Source organism: Rhincodon typus, chromosome 30, assembly GCF_021869965.1.
Source record: "Rhincodon typus isolate 14 chromosome 30, sRhiTyp1.1, whole genome shotgun sequence".
Taxonomy (NCBI): Eukaryota; Metazoa; Chordata; class Chondrichthyes; order Orectolobiformes; family Rhincodontidae; genus Rhincodon; species Rhincodon typus.
In genome coordinates this window covers 38,284,833-38,305,536 of record NC_063361.1, presented here as the reverse complement: position 1 = coordinate 38,305,536, position 20,704 = coordinate 38,284,833, and the positions used below count along the sequence as shown (strand labels likewise).

The following is a 20,704-nucleotide window of genomic DNA, read 5'->3' as shown; positions in this document are numbered from 1 at the left end:
AGAGGGATCTGGGTGTACAGGTACACAGGTCACTGAAAGTGGCAACACACGTGGAAAAGCTAGTCAATAAGGCATACAGCATGCTTGCCTTCATCGGCCGGGGTATTGAGTTTAAATATTGGCAGGTAAAGTTGCAGCTTTATAGAACCTTAGTTAGACCGCATTTGGAATATTGCGTTCAATTCTGGTTGCCACACTACCAGAAGGATGTGGTGGCTTTGGAGAGGGTACAGAAAAGATTTACCAGGATGTTGCCTTGTATGGAGGGCATTAGCTTTGAGGAGAGGTTGGAGAAACTTGGATTGTTCTCACTAGAACGACAGAGGTTGAGGGGGCGACCTGATAGAGGGCTACAAGATTATGAAGGGCATGGACAGAGTGAACAGTCTGAAACGTTTCCCCAGGGTGAAAGAGTCAGTTTCCAGGGGCCATGGGTTTAAGGTGCGAGGGGCAAGTTTTTTACACAGAGGATGGTGGGTGCCTGGAACTCGCTGCTGGGGAAGGTAGTGGAAGCAGATACTATAGTGACTTTTAAAGGGCGTCTTGACAAATACATGAATAGGATGGGAATAGAGGGATACAGTCCCCAGAAGGGTAGGGGGTTTTAATTGTGAAGGGTAACATGTCGGTTCAGGCTTGGAGGGCCGAAGGGCTTGTTCCTGTACTGTAATTTTCTTTGATCTTTGTTAACTCACTTCAAGGCCAGCACATCCTTCCTTGAATATGGGATCCAAAACTGCTCACAGCATTCCTAATGCAGCCTGTTGAGAGCCTTACACAGTCTCAGCAATACATTTCTGATCTAGTACTCTAGAGTTTTATTTCATTGTTGAATTAAAATAGGTGCAATTTGTATGCATGTTCTGTCTGTGCAGTTCAGGGCCTTGTATTTTAACATATGTAGCTTCCAGTAAACACAAATGTACCATACTACAAGCATGACTGATTATCCTAAATTCATTGTTAGCGTAATTCTTTGCACACTCAGAATTATCCAGCATATATTTTCCAATTGCAGAATCACGTTTAATAATGGACGCTGCGTTTTGAGTTTCTCAAGCGCAGACTGGTTAGGTATGGTCAGTACCTTATTTACTGTGAACAGTCAAAGGCATATGTTGTTAGATGCAACCTGCCACCCTTTGGAACATACAGCCTATATACTGTCATCACACTGGCACTGAAATTCGTAAACCTTATTTATGTGATAGGCAAAAGGTCATCCAGTTGTTGGTGAGTATCACTTGTGTTGCTACTGCATATGATCAGCAAGAAACACTAGCTTCACCTGTTGCTCAAACTGGTAGAATACCTTAGCCTTCTGGAGTCCAATTATTTGCATGCAGCATACTTAAGGAAGTGGCCATAGAAATAGTGGGTGCACTGATAGTCATCTTCAAAATTCTGTAGACTCTGAAACATTTCCTATGGATTGGAGGTTAGTTAATGTAAACCTACTATTTTAAAAATAAAACAGGGAATTATAGACTGGCTAGTCCAGCATCATCCTGGGGGAAATGCTATAGTCTGTTATATGGATTTAATAGCAGAGAACTTGGAAAACAGCATGAATTTACAAAAGGGAAAGGATCAGTTTGCTTCGCATGAGCAACTGGGAGAAGGCACATCCAAAGTGTGTTGCAGCCTGGCTTAGTGTATGTTACTGGAAACTTCATACACAGAGGGAATTCAGTGCACGGGGAGAAGTACTGTTTTTTTTTGTTCATAGTTTGTAAGGTCTTTTTCGGGGCTTGCAGTTTGTCAGGCTATATTCTTCGGCTTCAACAGAGCAGAGAGAAATGATTCCTAGTTTAACAGCTGCCGTTTCATGGGTTTGCTGGTTGGGAAAACAAATCAAAGCAACATTACAAGAAAGTGGTTGGTTCGTGATTTTAAAGAAGTTTTTTGTTTAGAAGAATGGATTGACTGAGAAACAACAGAAATAAATGAAAGTCGGGACCAGTGTAATAAGTAAGCAAAAGGGAGGTAGGTTAACAGTATTCTTATACAGGCATAATTATTATTTTTTCAGAAAAGACAGTAACTAAGGGGCTTAAAAGAAGTGGCAGCAGAGCTCACACCTGTGATATGCGGAAAATCATGGAAGTTTCAGTTAACTGCAGTGGCCATGAATGCAGGAAGTGTGTCCAATTGCTGCTACTAATGAACTGCATTTAGGAGCTACAGCTACGGATGAATTCACTGTGGAGCATCCGCAATGTCATCAAGTTGTAGAAACACATTCAGTGAAGTTGCCACACAGCAGGTTAAGACTGAAGAAACAGAAAGGGTGTGGGTGACCACCAGGCAGAGTGGAGAAAGGCATCTATACACAAGTCATAGAGATGTACAGCATGGAAACGGACCCTTCGGTCCAAATCTCCCATGCTGACCAGATATCCTAATCTAGTCCCATTTGGCCCATATCCCTCTAAATCCTTCCTATTCACATACTCATCCATTTTAAATGTTGTAATTGTACCAGCCTCCAACAATTCCTCTAGCAGCTTGTTCCATACACGCACCACCCTCTTTGTGAAAATGTTACCCCTTAGATCCCTTTTAAATCTTTCCCCTTTCACCTTTAACCCATGTCCTCTAGTTTTGGACTCCTCTACCCTGAGGAAAAGACCTTGGCTGTTCACCCTATCCATGCCCCTCATGATTTTATAAACCTCTGTAAGGTCACCCCTCAGCCTCTGATGCTCCAGGGAAAAAAGCCCCAGCCTGTTCAGCCTCCCGCTATAGCTCAAACCCTCCAACCCGAGCAACATCCTTGTAAATCTTTTCTGACGGCCCTGTAGCCGTTCCCCCTTTTTAAAAGATACACCACTTTGGATGCTGCTGGTAGAGATAACTATGCATGGAAAAGCAGCGGCAGCCAAGGGGAGGAAAAGGAATGTCAAGGCTGTAGTAGTAGGAGATTCAATTGTAATGGGAACAGATAGGTATTTCTGCTCTGCAAAAGACGCCACGGTGATAAAACTGAAAGAACGGAGGATGCTGTAAATCAGAAACAAAAACAGAAGTTGCTGGAAAAGCTCAGCAGGTCTGGCAGCACCTGTGGAGAGAAATCAGAGTTAACGTTTCGGGTCAAGTGACCCTACCTCGGAACTGTTTTTGCTCCAGTGTGATGTGTTGCTTCCCTGGTGTCACCATCAGGGATGTCACTGAATATCTGCAGAGCATTCTGAAGGTGGGCGAGCGTGCAAAGCTGTGGAGATCAAGCCCTTGTAGGGAGTGCAAGCTCAGCATGGCCAAGCACTTAAGAAAGACTGTTGAACTTTTAACTTTATTTCTTTATTTTTCTACTTAATACTAAGAGGGACTGTGATGTTTAACTTTTAATTTTGCTTCTTTATCTTTCAACTTTGTACCTAAGATTTATTACCTGGATACCTTTGTAACTAAAGTGGCACCGGGAATGGCAACCTTGTACACTTTTCACTGTACTCGTATTTCTGTACTTGAGTACATATGACAATAAAATCTAATTCTAATTCAGCATAAGGATACAGGATAGACCATTTAGGACTGTGATGAAGGAAATTTCTTTACCCAGAGTAGTGAAAATGGAATTTTTGCAACAGAAAACATATTGAATGTTTCTAGAAGGAGTTTGATATAGTTCTTAAGGCAAAAGGCATCAAAGAGTATGAGAAAAAGTGGGGACATGGTGCCGAGTTGGGTGATCAGCTATGATCATATTGAATGGCAGAGCGGAATGGGTCAAATTGCCTACTCCTGCTCCAACTTTGTATGATTTTGTAGATCTCTTTGCTTTTGTAATTCTAGCTTCTTGCACATCCATGATTTCCATTGCTTTATCTTAATTTCTCAGGACTAAAAGTGGGAGGCGATGGCCTAGTGCTATTACTGCTAGACTATTAATCCAGAAAGTCAGCTAATGTTCTGAGGACTCAGGTTTGAATCCTACCACGGAAGATAGTGGAAATTGAATTCAATAAGGAAAATCTGGGATTAAGAATCTACTGAAGACCATGAAACCATTATCAATTGTCAAAACAAACCCATCTAGCTCACTGATGTCCTTCAGGGAAGGGAAATCTACCATCCTCACCTGGTCTGGTCCACATGTGACTCCAGACCCACAGCAATGTGGTTGACTGTTAACTGCCCTCTGAAATGGCGTAGAAAGCCACTCAGCTTGTATGAATCGCTACAAAGTTTCAAGAAAGAAATGAACCTGACAGACACCTGGCATCAACCTAGGTGCCAGAAATTACAATGACAGAAACAGCCCTGTTGATCATACAGAGTCCACCTTACTGATATCTGGGAGCTCGTGCCAAATTTCGGAGAGCTGTGTCAGAGACTAATCAAGCAGCAGCCTGACATGAAATCATACCTGACAGACAATGGCCCAGACATCACCATCACCATCACCATCCCTGGTTCCAGCATAAGTGGTGGCACAGTGGTATACAAGAGGGAGGGAGTTGCCCTCTGAGGCCTTCACACTGACTCTGACCCTATGAAATCTCATGGCTTCATGTTAAAGAAGGGCAAGGAAACCTCCTGCTTATTACCACCTGCCATCCTCCCTCAGCTAATGAATCAGTACTCCATGTTGAACAACACTTGGAGGAAGCACTGAGAGTGGCAAGGGTGCTAAATGCACTCTGAGTGAAAGATTGCAATATCTGCCACCAAATGTGGCTTGGCAGCAGGAGTACTGATCAGGCTGGTCAGGTCCTAAAGGACATAGCTGCTAGATTGGGTCTGTGGTAGATGGTGAGGGAACCAACAAGAGGGAAAAACATACGTAGGAACAGAGTAGGCAATTCAGCTGTTTGAGCCCACTCCACCATTTAACATAATCATGGCTGATCTTATGGCCTGTTCCCTGAAACCCTTTATCCCGCTTTTCATCAGAAACATATTTATTTCTTTCTCGAATCTGTTGACTGATTTTTGCCTCCACTGCACTCTGAGCAGTGAGTTCCACAGATTAACAACCCTCTGAGAGAAGTATCATCATAGATCGTAGAATCCCTACAGTGTGGAAACAGGCCCTTCAGCCCAACAAGTCCACACCAACTCTCGGAGCATCCCTCCCAGACTCATCCCCCTATAACCCACCTAATCTACACATCCCTCAACACTACAAGCAATTTTCCACGGCCAATCCACCTATCCTGCACATCTTTGGACTGTGGGAGGAAACCAGAGCACCCGGAGGAAACCCACACAAACACGGGGAGAACGTGCAAACTCCACACAGACAGTCGCCTGAGGGTGGAATCGAACCTGGGTCCCTGGCACTGTGCCACCATGCCACCCCTAGTTTCTTCTCATCTCAGTTTTGACTTAGCTGTTCTCATTCTATATTTATGATCTCTAGTTTGAGAGAGGGCCACAAGGGGGAACATCTCGACACCCACCTTATCACTCCCCTTTAGCATTTTATATAACTCAGTCAAATACCCACCTCATTCTTCTGAACTCCAGTGAATAGCCCAAGCTATTCAACTGCTCCTTGTACGACAGCCGTTTCAGCCCTGGAATCAATCTGGTGGTCCTCCTCTGAACTGCTTCCAGTGCCACTACATTCTTCCTCAAGTAAGGAAAGCAAGTCTGGACACAATATTCCAGGTGTGGTTTCACCAATGCATTAAAGAATTGTAACAACATTTGTATACTATTATAATCCAGTCCTTTTGCAATAAATGTGCATGAATTGCAGAAAGTAGATATGCAGGTACAGCAAATAATAAGAAAGGCAAATGAAATCCTGGCAAAATGCCCAGATCCCTCTGCACTGGTGCACTTTGAATCTGCTTCCCATTTAGATAATAATTGCTCTTATATTTTTCTAGCCAAAATGGACAACCTCACACTTATCCACATTAAACTCCATCTGCCAGATTCTGGACCATTTTCCTCGCCTTATCGATATCTACCTGTAAACTCTGTATCTCCTCATCACAGCTGCTTTCCCATCTACGTTAGTATCATCCACAAATTTTGCTATGTTACACTGTGTGCCTCTTTGCAGATCATTGATATTGATAGTAAATAGTTGAGGTCCAAGAGCTGAACCCTGTGGCACCCCATTACTTATAATTCATCATCCAGAGAAGGAGCCATTTATCCTGATCATCTGCTGTCTGTCAGTCAGCCAACTAGTCAATCCTCTACCCAAGCCTTTACTCTACCCCTAACCCCCCAGGATCTAATTTTCTGGATCAGTCTTTTATACAGCACCTTGCCAAATGTCATCTGTCTAGATACGCCATATCCAACAGATCCCCATTATTCACCTCGCCGGTTACATCCTCAAAGAACCCCAGCAATTTTGTCAAGCACAACTTGCCCTTCATGAAACCGTGCTGACACTTGAGCTTTGCTCTTCCAAGTGTTCAGTTATCTTCTCCTTTATGATTGACTCCAGCAACTTCCCCACTACAGAGGTCAAACTAAGAGAGACAAGATAGTGCCTGTGCCATTTCTGAATTTCCCACTATTACCTAACCATTTTCATCCTCCAAAGGGCCAACATTTACTTTGCCTATTCTCTTTCTTTTTATATACTTGTCGAAACCTTTGGTATCGGTGCTGATGTTTTCTGCTAATTTCCTTTCATAGTTCATCATAGCTCTTTTGATTTCAATTTTAGTAACCCTTTGCTGACATTTAAAGTCCTCCCAATCCTCCAGAATGCCACTAACTTTTGCATTATGATATGCCCTCGTTTTTGCCTTTTGTTATCCTTTTCTTTGTTCAGTCATGGATGATTTTTCACCTTTTCACAATTCCTCTTCCTGTCAGGAATATACTTTAACTGAGAGGTATTTAGCATCTCCCTAAGCATTTGCCACTGCTCTTCAACTGACTGGCCCTTTTAATATTTTTGACCTCATAATACTTGACCTCATCCTTACCAATCTGCTGGCTGCAGATTCATCTGTCCATGACCGTATTGGTAAAAGTGACCACCACATTCCTTTTGGAGATGAACTCCCAGCTTGACATTGAGACTACCTCCATTGTGTTGTGTAGTAGTATTGCCATGCCAAATGGGATGGACTTTGATCAGATCTAGCAACTCAAGACAGGCATCCATGAGACACTGTGGGCCATGAACAACAGCAGAATTGTGTGCCAGCGCAATCTGCAAACTCATGGCCTGACATATCACCCACTCAACCATTATCATAAAACCAGGGAATCAACCCTAGTGACAGTGGAGAGTGCAGGAGGGCATGTCAGGAACAGCACCAGGCATACCTAAAAATGAGCTGTCAACCTGGTGAAGTTAACGAACAGGACTACCTGCATGCAAACAGCATAAACAGAGCTAAGCAATCTCAGATCAGATCTACGCTGTGCAGTCCTGCCACATCCAGCCGTGAATGGTGGTGGAAAATTAAACAACTCCATTGGTGGAGGTGGCTGCACAAATATCCCTATCCTCAATGATGGAAGAGCTCAACACATGAGAAGTATTTGCTTCAAGTTTGCTTTCGACTGAGTGTGGCAGCAAGGAGCCTCAGCAAAACTGGAATCGGTGGGTATCGGGGGCAAACTGTCCACTAGTTGGAGTTGTACCTGGCACATAGGATGACGGTTGTGGTTGGAGGTCAGTTATCTAAGCTCCAACGACATCTCTACAGATGTTCCCCAGGGTACCCAACCATTTTCAACTGCTTCATCGATAAGTTTCCCTCCATCATAAGGCCAGAAATAGGGATGTTCTCCAATAAGAGACAATCTAACACTGCCCCGTAACATTTAATGGTGTTACCATCGCTAAATTCCCCACTATCACTATCCATGGGGTTACCATAACCAGAAACTCAACTGGACTTGTCACATAAACACGGTATCTACACAAGCAGATCAGAGACTAGGATTATTGCAGCAAGTAAGTCACCTCCTGACTCCCCACAGACTGTCCACCATCTACAAGGCACAAGTCAGGGATATGGTGGAATATTCCCCACTTGTTTGGATGGGTGCAGCTCCAACAATACTCAAGAAGCTTGACACCATTTGGGACAAAGTAGCCCAACTGATTGACACCACATCCACAAATATCCACTCCCTCCTCCCTAACACTCAGTAACAGCAGTGTCTACTATCTGTGAGGTGCACTGAAGAAATTCACCAAAGATCCTTAGACTACACTACACTATTAAATGGCGGAGCCGGCTCAACAGGCTGACTGACCTACTCCAGTTCCTAGGTTCCTATTTTTGAATCAGTGGATGAAGCAGGGCTGTTGTGAGAGTGAATCACTAGATTAGGGTATAAAGTCATTTGGTTTCTGATATTTGCTCCATAGATTAAAGAGTTAACTTCCATCAATACACCAGCTGTAATCTAATGCGATGGATCAGCCATCCACTGTAATCGATGGAATGAGAATTTGGCAGCATCTATGGAGGGGATTCAACCAACGATTCCCCACCACCATGGATGACAGGGCTCTCAGCCATGTCCTATCCATCTGCTGTACTTCTGCCCTAAACCCCTTTTCTTCCGTGCACAACAGTGATAGGGCCCTCATTTACCACCCCACCAGCATCCACATCCAAAGGATCATTTGGCCGCCATTTCTGCCACCTCCAGTGAGGTGCCACCATTAAACACACATACCACTTCCCTCTCTTGTAAGCCTTCTGCAATGACTGTTCCCTCTGGAGCACCCTGGACCACTTCTCCACTCCCAACAACTCCCCATACCCCCATGGCACCTTTACATGCAATCGCAGAACGTGTACGAGCTGCCCATTTACTACCTCACTCCTCAGTATACAGGCCCCTAGACACACCTTCCAGGTGAAGCAGTGATTTACCTGCGCTTTACTCAATGTAGTCTACTGTATTCACTGCTCACAGTGTGGTCTTCACTACCTTGGGGAGACAAAATGCAAACTGGGTGACCGCTTTGCAGAACACCTACATTCTGTCTGCATAAATGACCCTGAGCTTCTGGTTGCCTGCCACTTCAACTAACTACATGTTCCCTGGCTAACATATCTGTCCCTGGCTTGCTGCAGTGATCCAGCGAAGCTCAGGGCAAAATGGAAGAACGACATTTCATTTTCCTCTTGGGGACTCTTTAGCTTTCGGGACTCAACATTGAGTTCAAGAGTTTTAGGGCCTGAGCACCTTCTGCCATGTCCTTACCCCAACTCACACAAACCAGACCTTGTCATCACATGGGCTGCTACCACAGAAAATCCATTGTCAGCCACTAATGGTCCCCATTAGCAGCTATTGATTTCCCCCAAGGTGACTGTTCCTTTGTCTGGGCTTCATCTCCAATTATTCTTTACTTCCCGCCACCCCATCTTCAGCATATATACCAACCTTTTCCTAGCTACAATCAATTTTGAAGAAGGGTCACTGGACCTGAAACGTTAACTCTGCTTTCTCTCTACAGGTGCTGCCAGACCTGCTGAGTTTTCCCAGCAATTTCTGTTTTTGTTTCTACAGAAAAGATAATCTGCTATGCCAGAATACAGTCCAAGTGGAAGAGGTGACCCCTTGTTTCAAATGTCTTTATGCTGCAGTAAAAGGTCATCCTTTTAAAAACTTTTTCTTTTATATTTCAGATTGTTTCCCAAAGTAAACATCACTAGGCTAGGGAGCTGGGGACATTTGAACTGTTCTTACTCTTGTTCTTTTCTGCTGGATGCCAAGTCTCCACTCTTTCAGCAAATAGGCATGACGTTTCTGTCTGAACTAATAAAAGAATTTGGTACTAACCATATTTACAGTGCAGATACATTTAATGAAATGGTCCCAAGCTCTTCTGACCCTAAATATTTATCCACTGTGAGCAATGCAGTCTTCAAATCAATGACGCAAGGTAAGGTTTTCCAAATAATATCTTCAGAATGTTTGTCTTACAAATGGAAGCTATTATTCAACTAACTTTTCTCTTGATATATAATCAAGATGTTTCTGCTAAGGTTGAGAAATGCTGTCCATTTATGGGCTTATTCTTAGTTCATTTGCATTTATTTTTTCTTAAAACAGCTACTACTTCAATTGTCTATACGTAGAACCAAAAATGACCATCCATGTTCTGTCTGTCAAAATTCAAAATATACCCACTCAGTCGTTTGTATCCTTGTTCACACAATTCTGTCAAAAAGTAAAAAGTAAGTACAGAATTTACCAAAAACCTTTACTGTTGCCCTGGGTAGTTGATTCCACAGTTGGAAATACTCCATGGATCAGTTTTTTTGCAGCCGAATATTGCCAGTGATGTTTGCTGGTGTGTATTTTTAAAAATACATTTTTAATACATTGCTTTTAGCAATATTGTCTCTAGAATTGATCAATCTGAATTAAATTCTTGCTTCATCCCCAAAGCAACACTGATCAGACTACAAAAGTATCATTTATACCTGGTGTTGCTAAGATTCAACACATTGTATATAGTGGGTGATGCACATCATCTGGCAGGAAACCTGCATGAAATAAAGATGAATGAGGCTAAAGACCAGTGTCACACATTTCTGACCCCACCTGGCCAGAATAGGGAGAAGATCAAGGTTATCAAATTTGAAATATTTGATCACCTTCCCTATTCTGAGCTTTATTCTATGGCAGTACAAACGCAAAATACTTCCAGTGGTGGAAACCTGAAATAAAAATAGATAATGCTGGAACTGTGGTTGAAGCCAATGAAACTCCATGCAAGCTAAAGAGCAGCATTACCTCTTTGCCCATTGTCTTTACATTTGGATGACTACTATCCAGACATTCATGCCTCATCCAGATACAACTTCTGTTTCTTTATTTTTAAGTATTTGCCACTTTTTTTGATGTTTGTACCAATAAAATATGACAACTAGTCTCTCCTACATACTTATTAATTAATTAAAACCTTCTAACTGATTAAAGATTTAACAGCATCTTAGGTTTGTTTAATACATCCTCATCAGTTGTGTGACCCTTTGATCTTTTATTTATAAATTCTGTGTGCTTCTTTCTCACTTCATCTGATGAAGGGGCTACACTCCAAAAGCTTGTGTTTTCAAATAAACCTGTTGGACTATAACCTGCTGTCATGTGATCTCTGACCTTGTCCACCCCAGTCCAACACCAGCACCTTGACACCACACCTTTTTTAGTTTGTTCTTACTTGCCCTTCCTCTCAATCTGTTGCGCAAACCTTTTTCATTTCTGTCTCTCCTCGATTTTGATGAATGGTTATCGACTTGAATGGTTAACTCTGTTTCTCTCTCCAGGTGCTGCACTACCTGTTGAGTGAGGCAGGTTTTTTTTTGTTTTTAATTCTCGTCTTCTGGTTAGAATTTAATTGCATTTGTTTAGCCACAGATCTCAATCTTCAAAATTTCAATAAGATTTTATTTCAGCCCTTTTTGCAGCATGAGAATTTCAGTCTCTTCAGGGTCAGATTTGTAACTCATTGATTTATACAGGATATACAACATAGATAAGGCAATTCCACCCAATCAATCCATGCTGATTTAGATTTTTCATATGTATCAGGAAAAGCAATGGTCCCAATATAGACACCTGCAGAACACTACTTCAAACCCCTTCCAGCCTAAAAAAAAACTATTAACCATTATTCTCTGTTTCCTAACCCTCAGACAATTTGTATCCAGTTTGCTGATATCCTTTTATACTATGACCTATGACTTTCTTCTCAAATCTGTCATGCAGCCTTACTTGAATGGGCTTTGGACGTCCATGCACCTTACAGCCTGCCCGTTAACAACCCTCTCTTTTACATCATCACCTCTTCAGCAAGTTAATCAGCTACTTATTTACCTTAACAAATCCATGTTGACTCTTCAGTCCACAAGTGACTTTTTTCTATGTGACTATTAATTCTATTCCAAGTTATTATTTCTAAATGTTTCCCCACTACTAAAGTTAAACTGACTGGTCTGTAATTGCTGGGCTGATTTTAACAACTTTTTTAAAGCAAGAATGTAAAATTTGTGTCTCTCTAATTCTCTTGCACCAACCCCTTAAATCTGTAAGACCATAAGCAATAGGATCAGCAGTAGGCTATTTAGCCTGTTCCACCGTTCATGTGACTGATCCAACATTTCTCATATCCACTTGTTGCATTTTCCCCATAACCGTTGATTCCCCCACTGATCAGAACTCTGTCTCAGCTTTAAATATATCTGCCCCCACAACTTTCTGTGGCAAGGAGTGCCAAAGATATTCAACCCTCTGAGAGATGAAATTCCTCCTCACCTCAGTCTTAAATTGGTTACTTTTTATTCTAAGACTGTGCCCTCTGGGCCTAGACTCTCCCATTAGGGGAAACATTCTCTCAGCATTTACCCTGTCAAGACTCTTAAGAATCCTATATGTTTCAATGAGATTACCACTCATTCTTCAAAAGTCCGGTGAGTAGAGTCCAAACCTGTTTAACCTTTGCTAATAAGACAATCCTTCCAAAATGAGGATCATCCTAGTGAACATCCTCTGAACTGCTACTCACAATACTCTGGAGATGATCTCACTCACACATTATAGAATTGCAGTAAGATTTCTATTACTCTTATACTTCAATAGGGGCAACATTCCATTAACCTGATTACCTGCTGCACATGTGTGCTAACATTTGTGTTTCATGCACAAGTAACCTCAAATCCCTTTGTATTGCAGATTTCTGCAGTTTGTCTCCATTTTAATAATATTATGTTCTTTTCTTCTGTCTTCCAAAATGAATAACTTTATATTTTCCAACATTATACTCCATTTGCCAGCTTTTAACCCACTTAGTTAACCTATCAATATCTACCTTAAACTGTTTGTATCCCTCTCACAACCTGCCTTTCCACCTATTTTTGTATCACTTGCAAATTTGGCTACAGTACATCCACTTCCTTTCTCTAAGTCATTGATGTATAGTATAAACAGTTGCAGACTCAGGACTGATTCCTGTGGAATCACACTCGTCATGGGTCGCCAATCTGAAAAAAATCCCTTTTCACCACTTGCTCTTTTCTGCCCATTAGCCAATTCTCTATCAATGCCAATATACTGCCTCCAACACCATAGACTCTTATAACTTAACCATTTGAGGGGTATCTTGTGAAATGCCTTCTGGAAGTCTAAATATAACACAGCTTCTGGTTCCCCTCTATCCACTCTGGTTGAGACTTCCTCGAAAAATTCTAGTATATTGTTAAACGTAATTTCCCTTTCGTGAAGCTGTGCTGACTCTGCTTAATTAGATTATGATTTTCCAAATGTTTTGCTATTATTTCCTTTCCAATGCACCCCACTCATAATCTAGTTTAAAGCCCTGTCCACAGCCCTAGTTATGAGATTTGCCAGGAGTCTAGTCCTAGCATGATTCAGGTGGAGCCCGTCCCATCCAAATCGCTCCCTCCTTCCCCAGTATTGGTGCCAATGCCCCATGACATTGAACCCATCCCTCCCACACCAATCTTTGAGCCATTCGCTTACCTCTTTAAATCTGTGCCGGTTAGTTTGAGGCTTTAGTACCTGGCAATTATTGTCTCTTTTGGTTTTGCTCTTCAGTTAGTCCTGCTCATATTTCTTCAACAGAAGCTCATTTCTTGTTCTACTTATATTATTGGTACCTATGTATACATGACAATTGTATCTTTCCCCTCCTACTCCAAGTTCCTCTGCAGCCCAGATGAGAGACCCTGAACCTGGGTACCAGACTTGCAACACAGCCTTCAGAACTCTCAATCCTGGCCACAGAGAACAGCATGTATTCCCCTGACTCTATCTTAGAATTCCTACAGTGTGGAAACAGGTGATTTGGCCCAACAAGTCCACACCGACTCTCCGAAGAGCATTCCACCCAGACTCTTCCACCCTGTGCTAAAACCCTGTATTTCCCATGGCTAATCCACTTAACCTACACATTCCTGGATACTATGGGCAATTTAGCATGGCCACTCCACCTAACCTGCACCTCTTTGGACATGGGAGGAAACCCACACAGACGCGGAGAGAATGTGCAAACAGTCACTCGAGGCTGGATTTGAACCCGGGTCCCTGGCGCTGTGAGCCACCATGCCATCCTGATTGTACTGTTCCCCAATTACAAGTACATTACTCCCCCTCAACCTCCGAATCACCCTCAGTACTCACTATGGTGTTAATGACAGTTTGCTCATCTCCTTACAGCCCCTGCATTCTTTCTCATAGGGACCAAGAATTTCAAACTCTGAAAAACAAGCTCAAGTGCTGAGGCTCCCGCAGCACTCCCTCCTGAATCACTCTATCTGGCTCACTCATAGTCACAGCCTCCTGACCCTGACCATTGATTGAATTCTGAAGTAGTAATCTAAGGGGTGCGACTGCCTCCTGAAACAGAAGCGTCCAGGTAACTCTTTCGCCCTCCCTGATGTGTCAGAGTGTTTGCAGGTTGAACTCTAGTTTATCAAGTCGAAGCTGGAGTTTCTCAAGCAATCAATACTTGCTACAGGTGTAGTCACTCAAACCACATCAGCTGGTCGACCAACTCCCACATCATGCAAAGCACAAAGAACAGGACAGCTCGGAACAGGCCTTTTGGCTCACCAACCCTGCTGTAACATAATACTTTCTAAGCTAAAAACCTTTTGCACCTATGCAGTCCATATTCCTCTATTCCCTGCCTATTCATGTATCTGTCAAGATGCCTCTTAAATGTTCCTATTGTATCTGCTTGTACCACCTCCTCCGGCAGACCCCAGGGATTTACTACCCTCTATGTTAACAAAAAACTTGCCTCTCTCAACTTCTATAAATTTTCCCTTTTACCTTAAACCTAGTCTTCTAGTAATTGACATTTCTATCCTGGGGAAAAAAGACTCAACCATCCATTCTATCTGTGCCTCTCATACTTTTGTAAACTGCTGTCGTCACTCCTCAGCCTCTGACGTTCAAGTGAAAACAAATTAGGTTTGTCCAATCTCTCCTCATAGCTAACACCTTCCAAACCAGGCAACATCCTGGTAAACCTTTCCTGTGCTCTCCAAAGCCTCCACATCCCCGGTAATGTGACCAGATCTGTACACAACATTCCAAATGTGGCCTAACTAAAGTTCTATACAGCTGCAACAGGTGTCCCAAATGATGGAGGCAACCATGAGTACACCTTCTTGATCAGCTTATCCCCTTGTGTTGCCACTTTTAGAGAACAAATGGACTTGTATGCCTAGATTCCTCTGTATTGATGCCACTGAGGGTTCTGCTGTATACTTCGCTGCTGTTAAAGGCCTTACAAACAATGAACCAATAAAAAAAAGCAAAAAGCATCTTGGTAAAGACAGACGCAGTGTTAATTTAACGCCTCAGCTATGCCTACTGTCTCTAAGTTGTAAACCCCTTTCTTTAGCCTCTAATCGGCCCAATGCCTCCTTTTACCACCCTTTTACTATTTTTGCACTTACAGAAGACTCGGAATTTCCTTTTATGTTAGCTGCCAGTCTCTTCGACCAACTGAAATGCATCACCTTGCATTTGTCCGGATTAAGTTCCATCTGCCGTTTCTGTGCGCAAGTCTCCAGCTTTTCTATGTCCTGCTGTATCCTCTGGCAATCCTCCTCACTATCCACAGCTCCCCCAATCTTTGTGTCATCCGTAAACTTACTAATCAGTCGACCTACATTCCCCTCCAAATCATTTACATATATATTAGCAACATGTTACAATACAGCTACAACATGTTGCCTGACCCTGCATCTCTATTTACAGGTACTTAGTTCTGATATTTTGAAATTTCCTATTGGTCTTTTAGTTTTTAATCTGTAAAATCTTTCTTCCATTTACCTATTCATCTGAAAGCAATTTATTATAGTCAGATTAGCACCTATTATCAACCAATGAACTTCTGGTTTTCCTATGATGTCACTTTTGTGGTGGGTCCCTGACCCTAAGAACAGGAACAGAAAACAGTACAGCACAGGAGCAGGCTCTTCGGTCCACCAATACTGTGCCGACACATGATGCCTTTCTAAACTAAAAACCTTTTGCCTCTACACTGCCCATATCCTTCTATTCCCTGTCTATTCATATACCTGTCAAGATCCCTCTTAAATGTTGCTATTGTCCTATGTCCAGTATTAATTCTAACCTTGGAAAAAGACTCCAAATATCCATTATATCTACGCTTGCCATAATTTTGTAAACTTATATCAGGTCGCCCCTCAGCCTGTGATGTTCAAGTGAAAACAAACCATGTTTGTCCAATCTCTCCTCATAGCTAACACCCTCCAAAAAAGGCAACATCTTGCTAAACCTTTTCTGTATCCTTTCCAAATCCTCCACATCCTTCTGGTTATGCAGTGACCAGAAATATACACAATATTCCAAATGTGGCCTAACTAAAGTGGCCTAAAGTTTTCTATACAGATGCAACATGATTTGCCAATTTTCATACCCCATGCCCTGACCAATGAAGGCAAATATGCGGTATGCCTTCTTGACCACCTTTTCCACTTGTGTTGCCACTTTCAGAAACCTGTGTAGATCCCTGTGTATGTTGATACAATGAAGGGTTCTGCCATTACTGTACATTTCCCTACTGCATTTGATCTCTCAAAATGCAAACTTACTAAACAGGCCATCTATATTCTCCTCCAAATCATTTATATATATTACAAACAACAGGGGTCCCAGTACTGATCCCTACAGAACACCATTGGTCAGAGATCTGCAGTCTGAAAGACACCCTTCCACTGCTACTCTCTGTCTTCTATGATTAAGCCAGTTCTGTATCCATTTTACCAGCTCCCATGTGGACCCCATGTGACTTCACCTTTTGTATCAGCCTGCCATGAGGGACCTTGTCAAAAGCCTTGCTAAAGTCCATATAGATAACAGCTTCCATCTTGTCCTCATCAATCATCTTTGTCACTTCCTCAAAAAACTCAATTAGGTTTCTGAGACTAAATCTTCTTGGCACGAAGCCATGCTGCTAATTGCTAATAAATCCACATTTTTTCCAAATGTGAGTAAATCCTATCCTTAAGAATCTTCTCCAATAATTTCCCTACCACCGACGTAATACTTACTGGCCTGTAATTTCATGGATTATTGCTGTTGCCCTACTTAAAGGAACAATGTTGGCTATTCTGCAGTCCTCTGGGACCTCTCATGTGACTAAAGAGGATACAAAGATTTCGTACAAGGTCCCAGCAATTTCCTCACCTGCCTCCCTTAGCATTCTGGGATAGATCCCATCAGGTCCTGGGAACTTGTCTATCTTAATACTTTTCAAAACACCTAACATCACCTTTTTTTTATGTTGACATGCCCTAGAATATCAACATACCCCTCCCGAAATTCACCATCCAACATGTTCCTCTCCTTCATGAGGGCTGATGCAAAGTATTTATTAAGAAGCTCACTCACTTCCTCTGGCTCCACGCATAAATTTCCTCCTTTTGTCCTGGAGTGGACCTACATCATCCCTGGCTTCAATTTATCCTGTTAAAGGCCTTAAAAGCTATGAGCCAAGAAAAAGCAAAAAGCATCTTGATAAAGACAAATGCAGTGTTAATTTAACACCTCAGCTGTGCCTCTTATCTCGGTGTTGTAAATCACTTTCTTTAGCCTCTAATCGGCCCTACGCCTTCTTTTACCACTGTTTTACTACTTATGTACTTAGAAGACTTGGGAAATCCTTTTATGTTAGGTGCCAGTCTTTTTTTCTTAATCTTTCTCTGTTTCTCATTATTTGCTTTGCCGCTCTTTGCTGAACATTTGGTATTCAGCTTGGTTTGCAACTGTACTTAGCACCTGACACCTGTCATAAGCATTATTTTTCTTCTGGAACCTAATTTCTGTCTCATCATCCAAGAAACTCCTGATTGTTCTGCCCTGAATTTCTCTTTTGTGGTTTGAACAATGTCATTTTCTACTGTCATCCTAAACCTTACGATACAATGATCACTGTTACTGGTGGGGTTTCTGAGCATTGTCTGGAAAGAAAATGGGCAGCGAGAGCGTTTCGAGTTGTGGGAATTGAATGTTGTCTGCAAAGGATGCAGCAGATGAGTGTTGTCAGGGCTGCAACAGGAAAGGAAAGGGAAGCATTCTCGGGAGGGGAGGTGTATTGGTGAACATTTTTTTGGGGGAACTAGGGAGTGTCCTTTTAGGACTTCTTGATATACCCACTGCTGATCATTGTCCTACATCTGACATTAGCAACGGGAGAAGGATGGAGTAAATTTGTTCACAAGTATAAGGCATCAAGCTCACTGACATGAAGATCATTATTGTCAGTGTTCATGAAATTGTCCAGGCAATGTAATCTTTTGCATTAGAAGTTTGAACTTTCTAGGTAAATATTAAACATGTATTAGAGTGGGGACTTCCTCTGGGTCCCAAAATGCAACGGTGGCAATGAGTCAAAAAGCATTTGCAGGTGCTGTGTACCTAAAACATAAAGCGTAATAAATAGGAGCAAAAAACTGCCATTCAGTGAGAACATAGATACCTTTTACGGTATTACTTCATAGTCGTAGCACCGTCATACAAATAACAAGAACAAAGAAAAGTACAGCACAGGAACAGGCCCTTTGGCCCTCCAAGCCTGCGCTGATCCAGATCCTCTATCTAAACCTGTCACCTATTTTCCTCTGTGTTCCTCTGCTCCCTGCCCATTAATGTATCTGTCTGGATACATCTTAAATGACGCTATCATGCCTGCCTCTACCACCTCCGCTGGCAACGCATTCCAGGCACCCACCATCCTCTGCGTAAAGAACTTTCCACGCATATCTCCCTTAAACTTCTTCCCTCTCACCTTGAAATCGTGACCCCTAGTAATTGAGTCCCCCACTCTGGGAAAAAGCTTCTTGCTATCCACCCTGTCCATACCTCTCATGATTTTGTCATAGTGCTGGTTGTAGACAGAAAAATTATACTTCTGACCCCTTTAATTATTATAAGCAATAATAAGTGTTACAGAATTAAAATCATTGGAACTTTTGAAAAATATATATCTCACTGCAGTAGAGCAATACTCCTTTACAAGTTGTCGTTGTTAGTCAGCATAATTAAATGTTATTGCTTGAATATACTTTGTCTCCCCACAGTGGACCCTTTGGCAATTTGGCTCATGCAAGGTTGGCTCTTTGTGAATAGACCATCATTTTGGCAGCCAACTCAAATCAAAGCTTTGTTACGAGGAGTGCCGTTGGGAAGGATGATTATTCTAGATTTATTTGCTGACAATAAACCGGTATATTCCTTCACTGAATCTTTCTATGGACAACCTTTTATATGGTGCATGTTGCATAATTTTGGTGGCAACATAGGAATGTACGGAACAGTAGAATCTATCAATAAAGGTCCTTTTGAAGCTCGGTCTTTCCCACATTCTACCATGGTGGGCACAGGAATAACACCAGAAGGAATTGAACAGAATGATGTTGTGTATGAGCTGATGAATGAAATTGGCTGGTGCCAAGAACCTTTAAACCTCACAGAATGGGTTATGTCATATGCACAAAGACGGTATGGAAAGAAAAATGACGATGCTGTAGCTGCATGGTTGCTGCTATTTCAAAGTGTCTACAATAATACTTCGTATCAACCAGATCATAACAGAAGTCCGTTGGTTCACAGACCCTCTTTGAAACTGGATACTTCTTTATGGTATAATAAAAGTGATGTCTATGAAGCATGGAGGCTAATGCAAGCAGCTGCTTCTGATCTGTTCTTTAGTGAGACTTTCAGATATGACCTTGTTGATGTGACAAGGCAATCTGTTCAGCTCTTAGTATCAGAATTTTATGAAGACCTCAAGAATGCATTCTTAAAACATTCTGTTGTCAGGCTGCGTACTTCAGGAAATGTTCTAGTGAATAATTTACTACCACAACTTGACTGTCTCTTGTCCAGCGACAGACACTTTATAGTAGGCCGCTGGTTACAAACAGCTCGGTCCTTGGCAACAAATGAGGAAGAAGCAGAACTATACGAGTTCAATGCCCGAAGTCAAATTACTCTTTGGGGACCAGGTGGGAATCTTTTGGATTATGCAAATAAGCAGTGGGGTGGTCTGGTTAATGATTATTATGCACTGCGTTGGGGTCTCTTTGTATCAACTCTTATTAAATGTCTTGAGAAGAGAATTCCCTTCAAACAAGCTTATTTCAATCAAATTGTCTTTCAAGTGGAGCAAGGATTTATCATCAACAAAGTAAAATATCCAGACAAACCTGTGGGAAATACTTATGAGATTGCAAAACAATTGTTCCTAACATATTACCCCAGGCAATGAAAAGATTAATTAATCACAAATTCAGTATTGATATGGACTCATTTTAACTTTGGTTTAAATGATATATACAGGTTTTGTACTGTTTCATCTTACTAAGTAAATAATGCACTTGAAAAATGTTTATAAAAATTTAAATTACTTTTTGGGGACCAGGTGGGAAACTTTTGGACTATGCAAATAAGCAATGGGGACATCTGGTTAATGAGTATTGTGCATTGTGTTGGGATCTCCCTGTGTCAACACATATTAAATGTCTTGAGAAGAGAAATGTTTATGAAAACTCAGTTTGCTTTGCGCCAATGCTAACAACTATAAGGAACAAGACTTTAACCTATTTTCCTAGCATTAACTGTCCAATTAATTCTGCATGGTTTAGCCTTTTTAAAAGTTCAGACTTTTGAGTATTTTTCATCTCTGTTTGTTGAAAATATGTTCTATAAGCCAGTTTTTGTCAGATAAATGGCCTAAAGTCCC

The 20,704-nt window shown here is 41.8% G+C and overlaps 1 protein-coding gene across 2 annotated transcripts in view; it reads left to right on the top strand.

Annotated features, from left to right (window-relative positions):
- naglu (N-acetylglucosaminidase, alpha) overlaps positions 1 to 20,498 on the top strand; it is a 38,198-nt gene extending 17,700 nt beyond the window's left edge. Inside the window, exons 4-5 of one of the 2 annotated variants that reach the window (XM_048614507.1) lie at positions 10,012 to 10,136; positions 19,041 to 20,498. In XM_048614507.1, the coding sequence (XP_048470464.1) occupies positions 10,012 to 10,136; positions 19,041 to 20,230 (1,315 nt within the window). In that variant the 3' untranslated portion in view covers positions 20,231 to 20,498. Of the gene's footprint in view, positions 1 to 9,584; positions 9,842 to 10,011; positions 10,137 to 19,040 lie in introns of both variants that reach the window. The other variant, XM_020529213.2, reaches the window with a different exon arrangement.
- Positions 20,499 to 20,704: the final 206 nt, after the last annotated feature.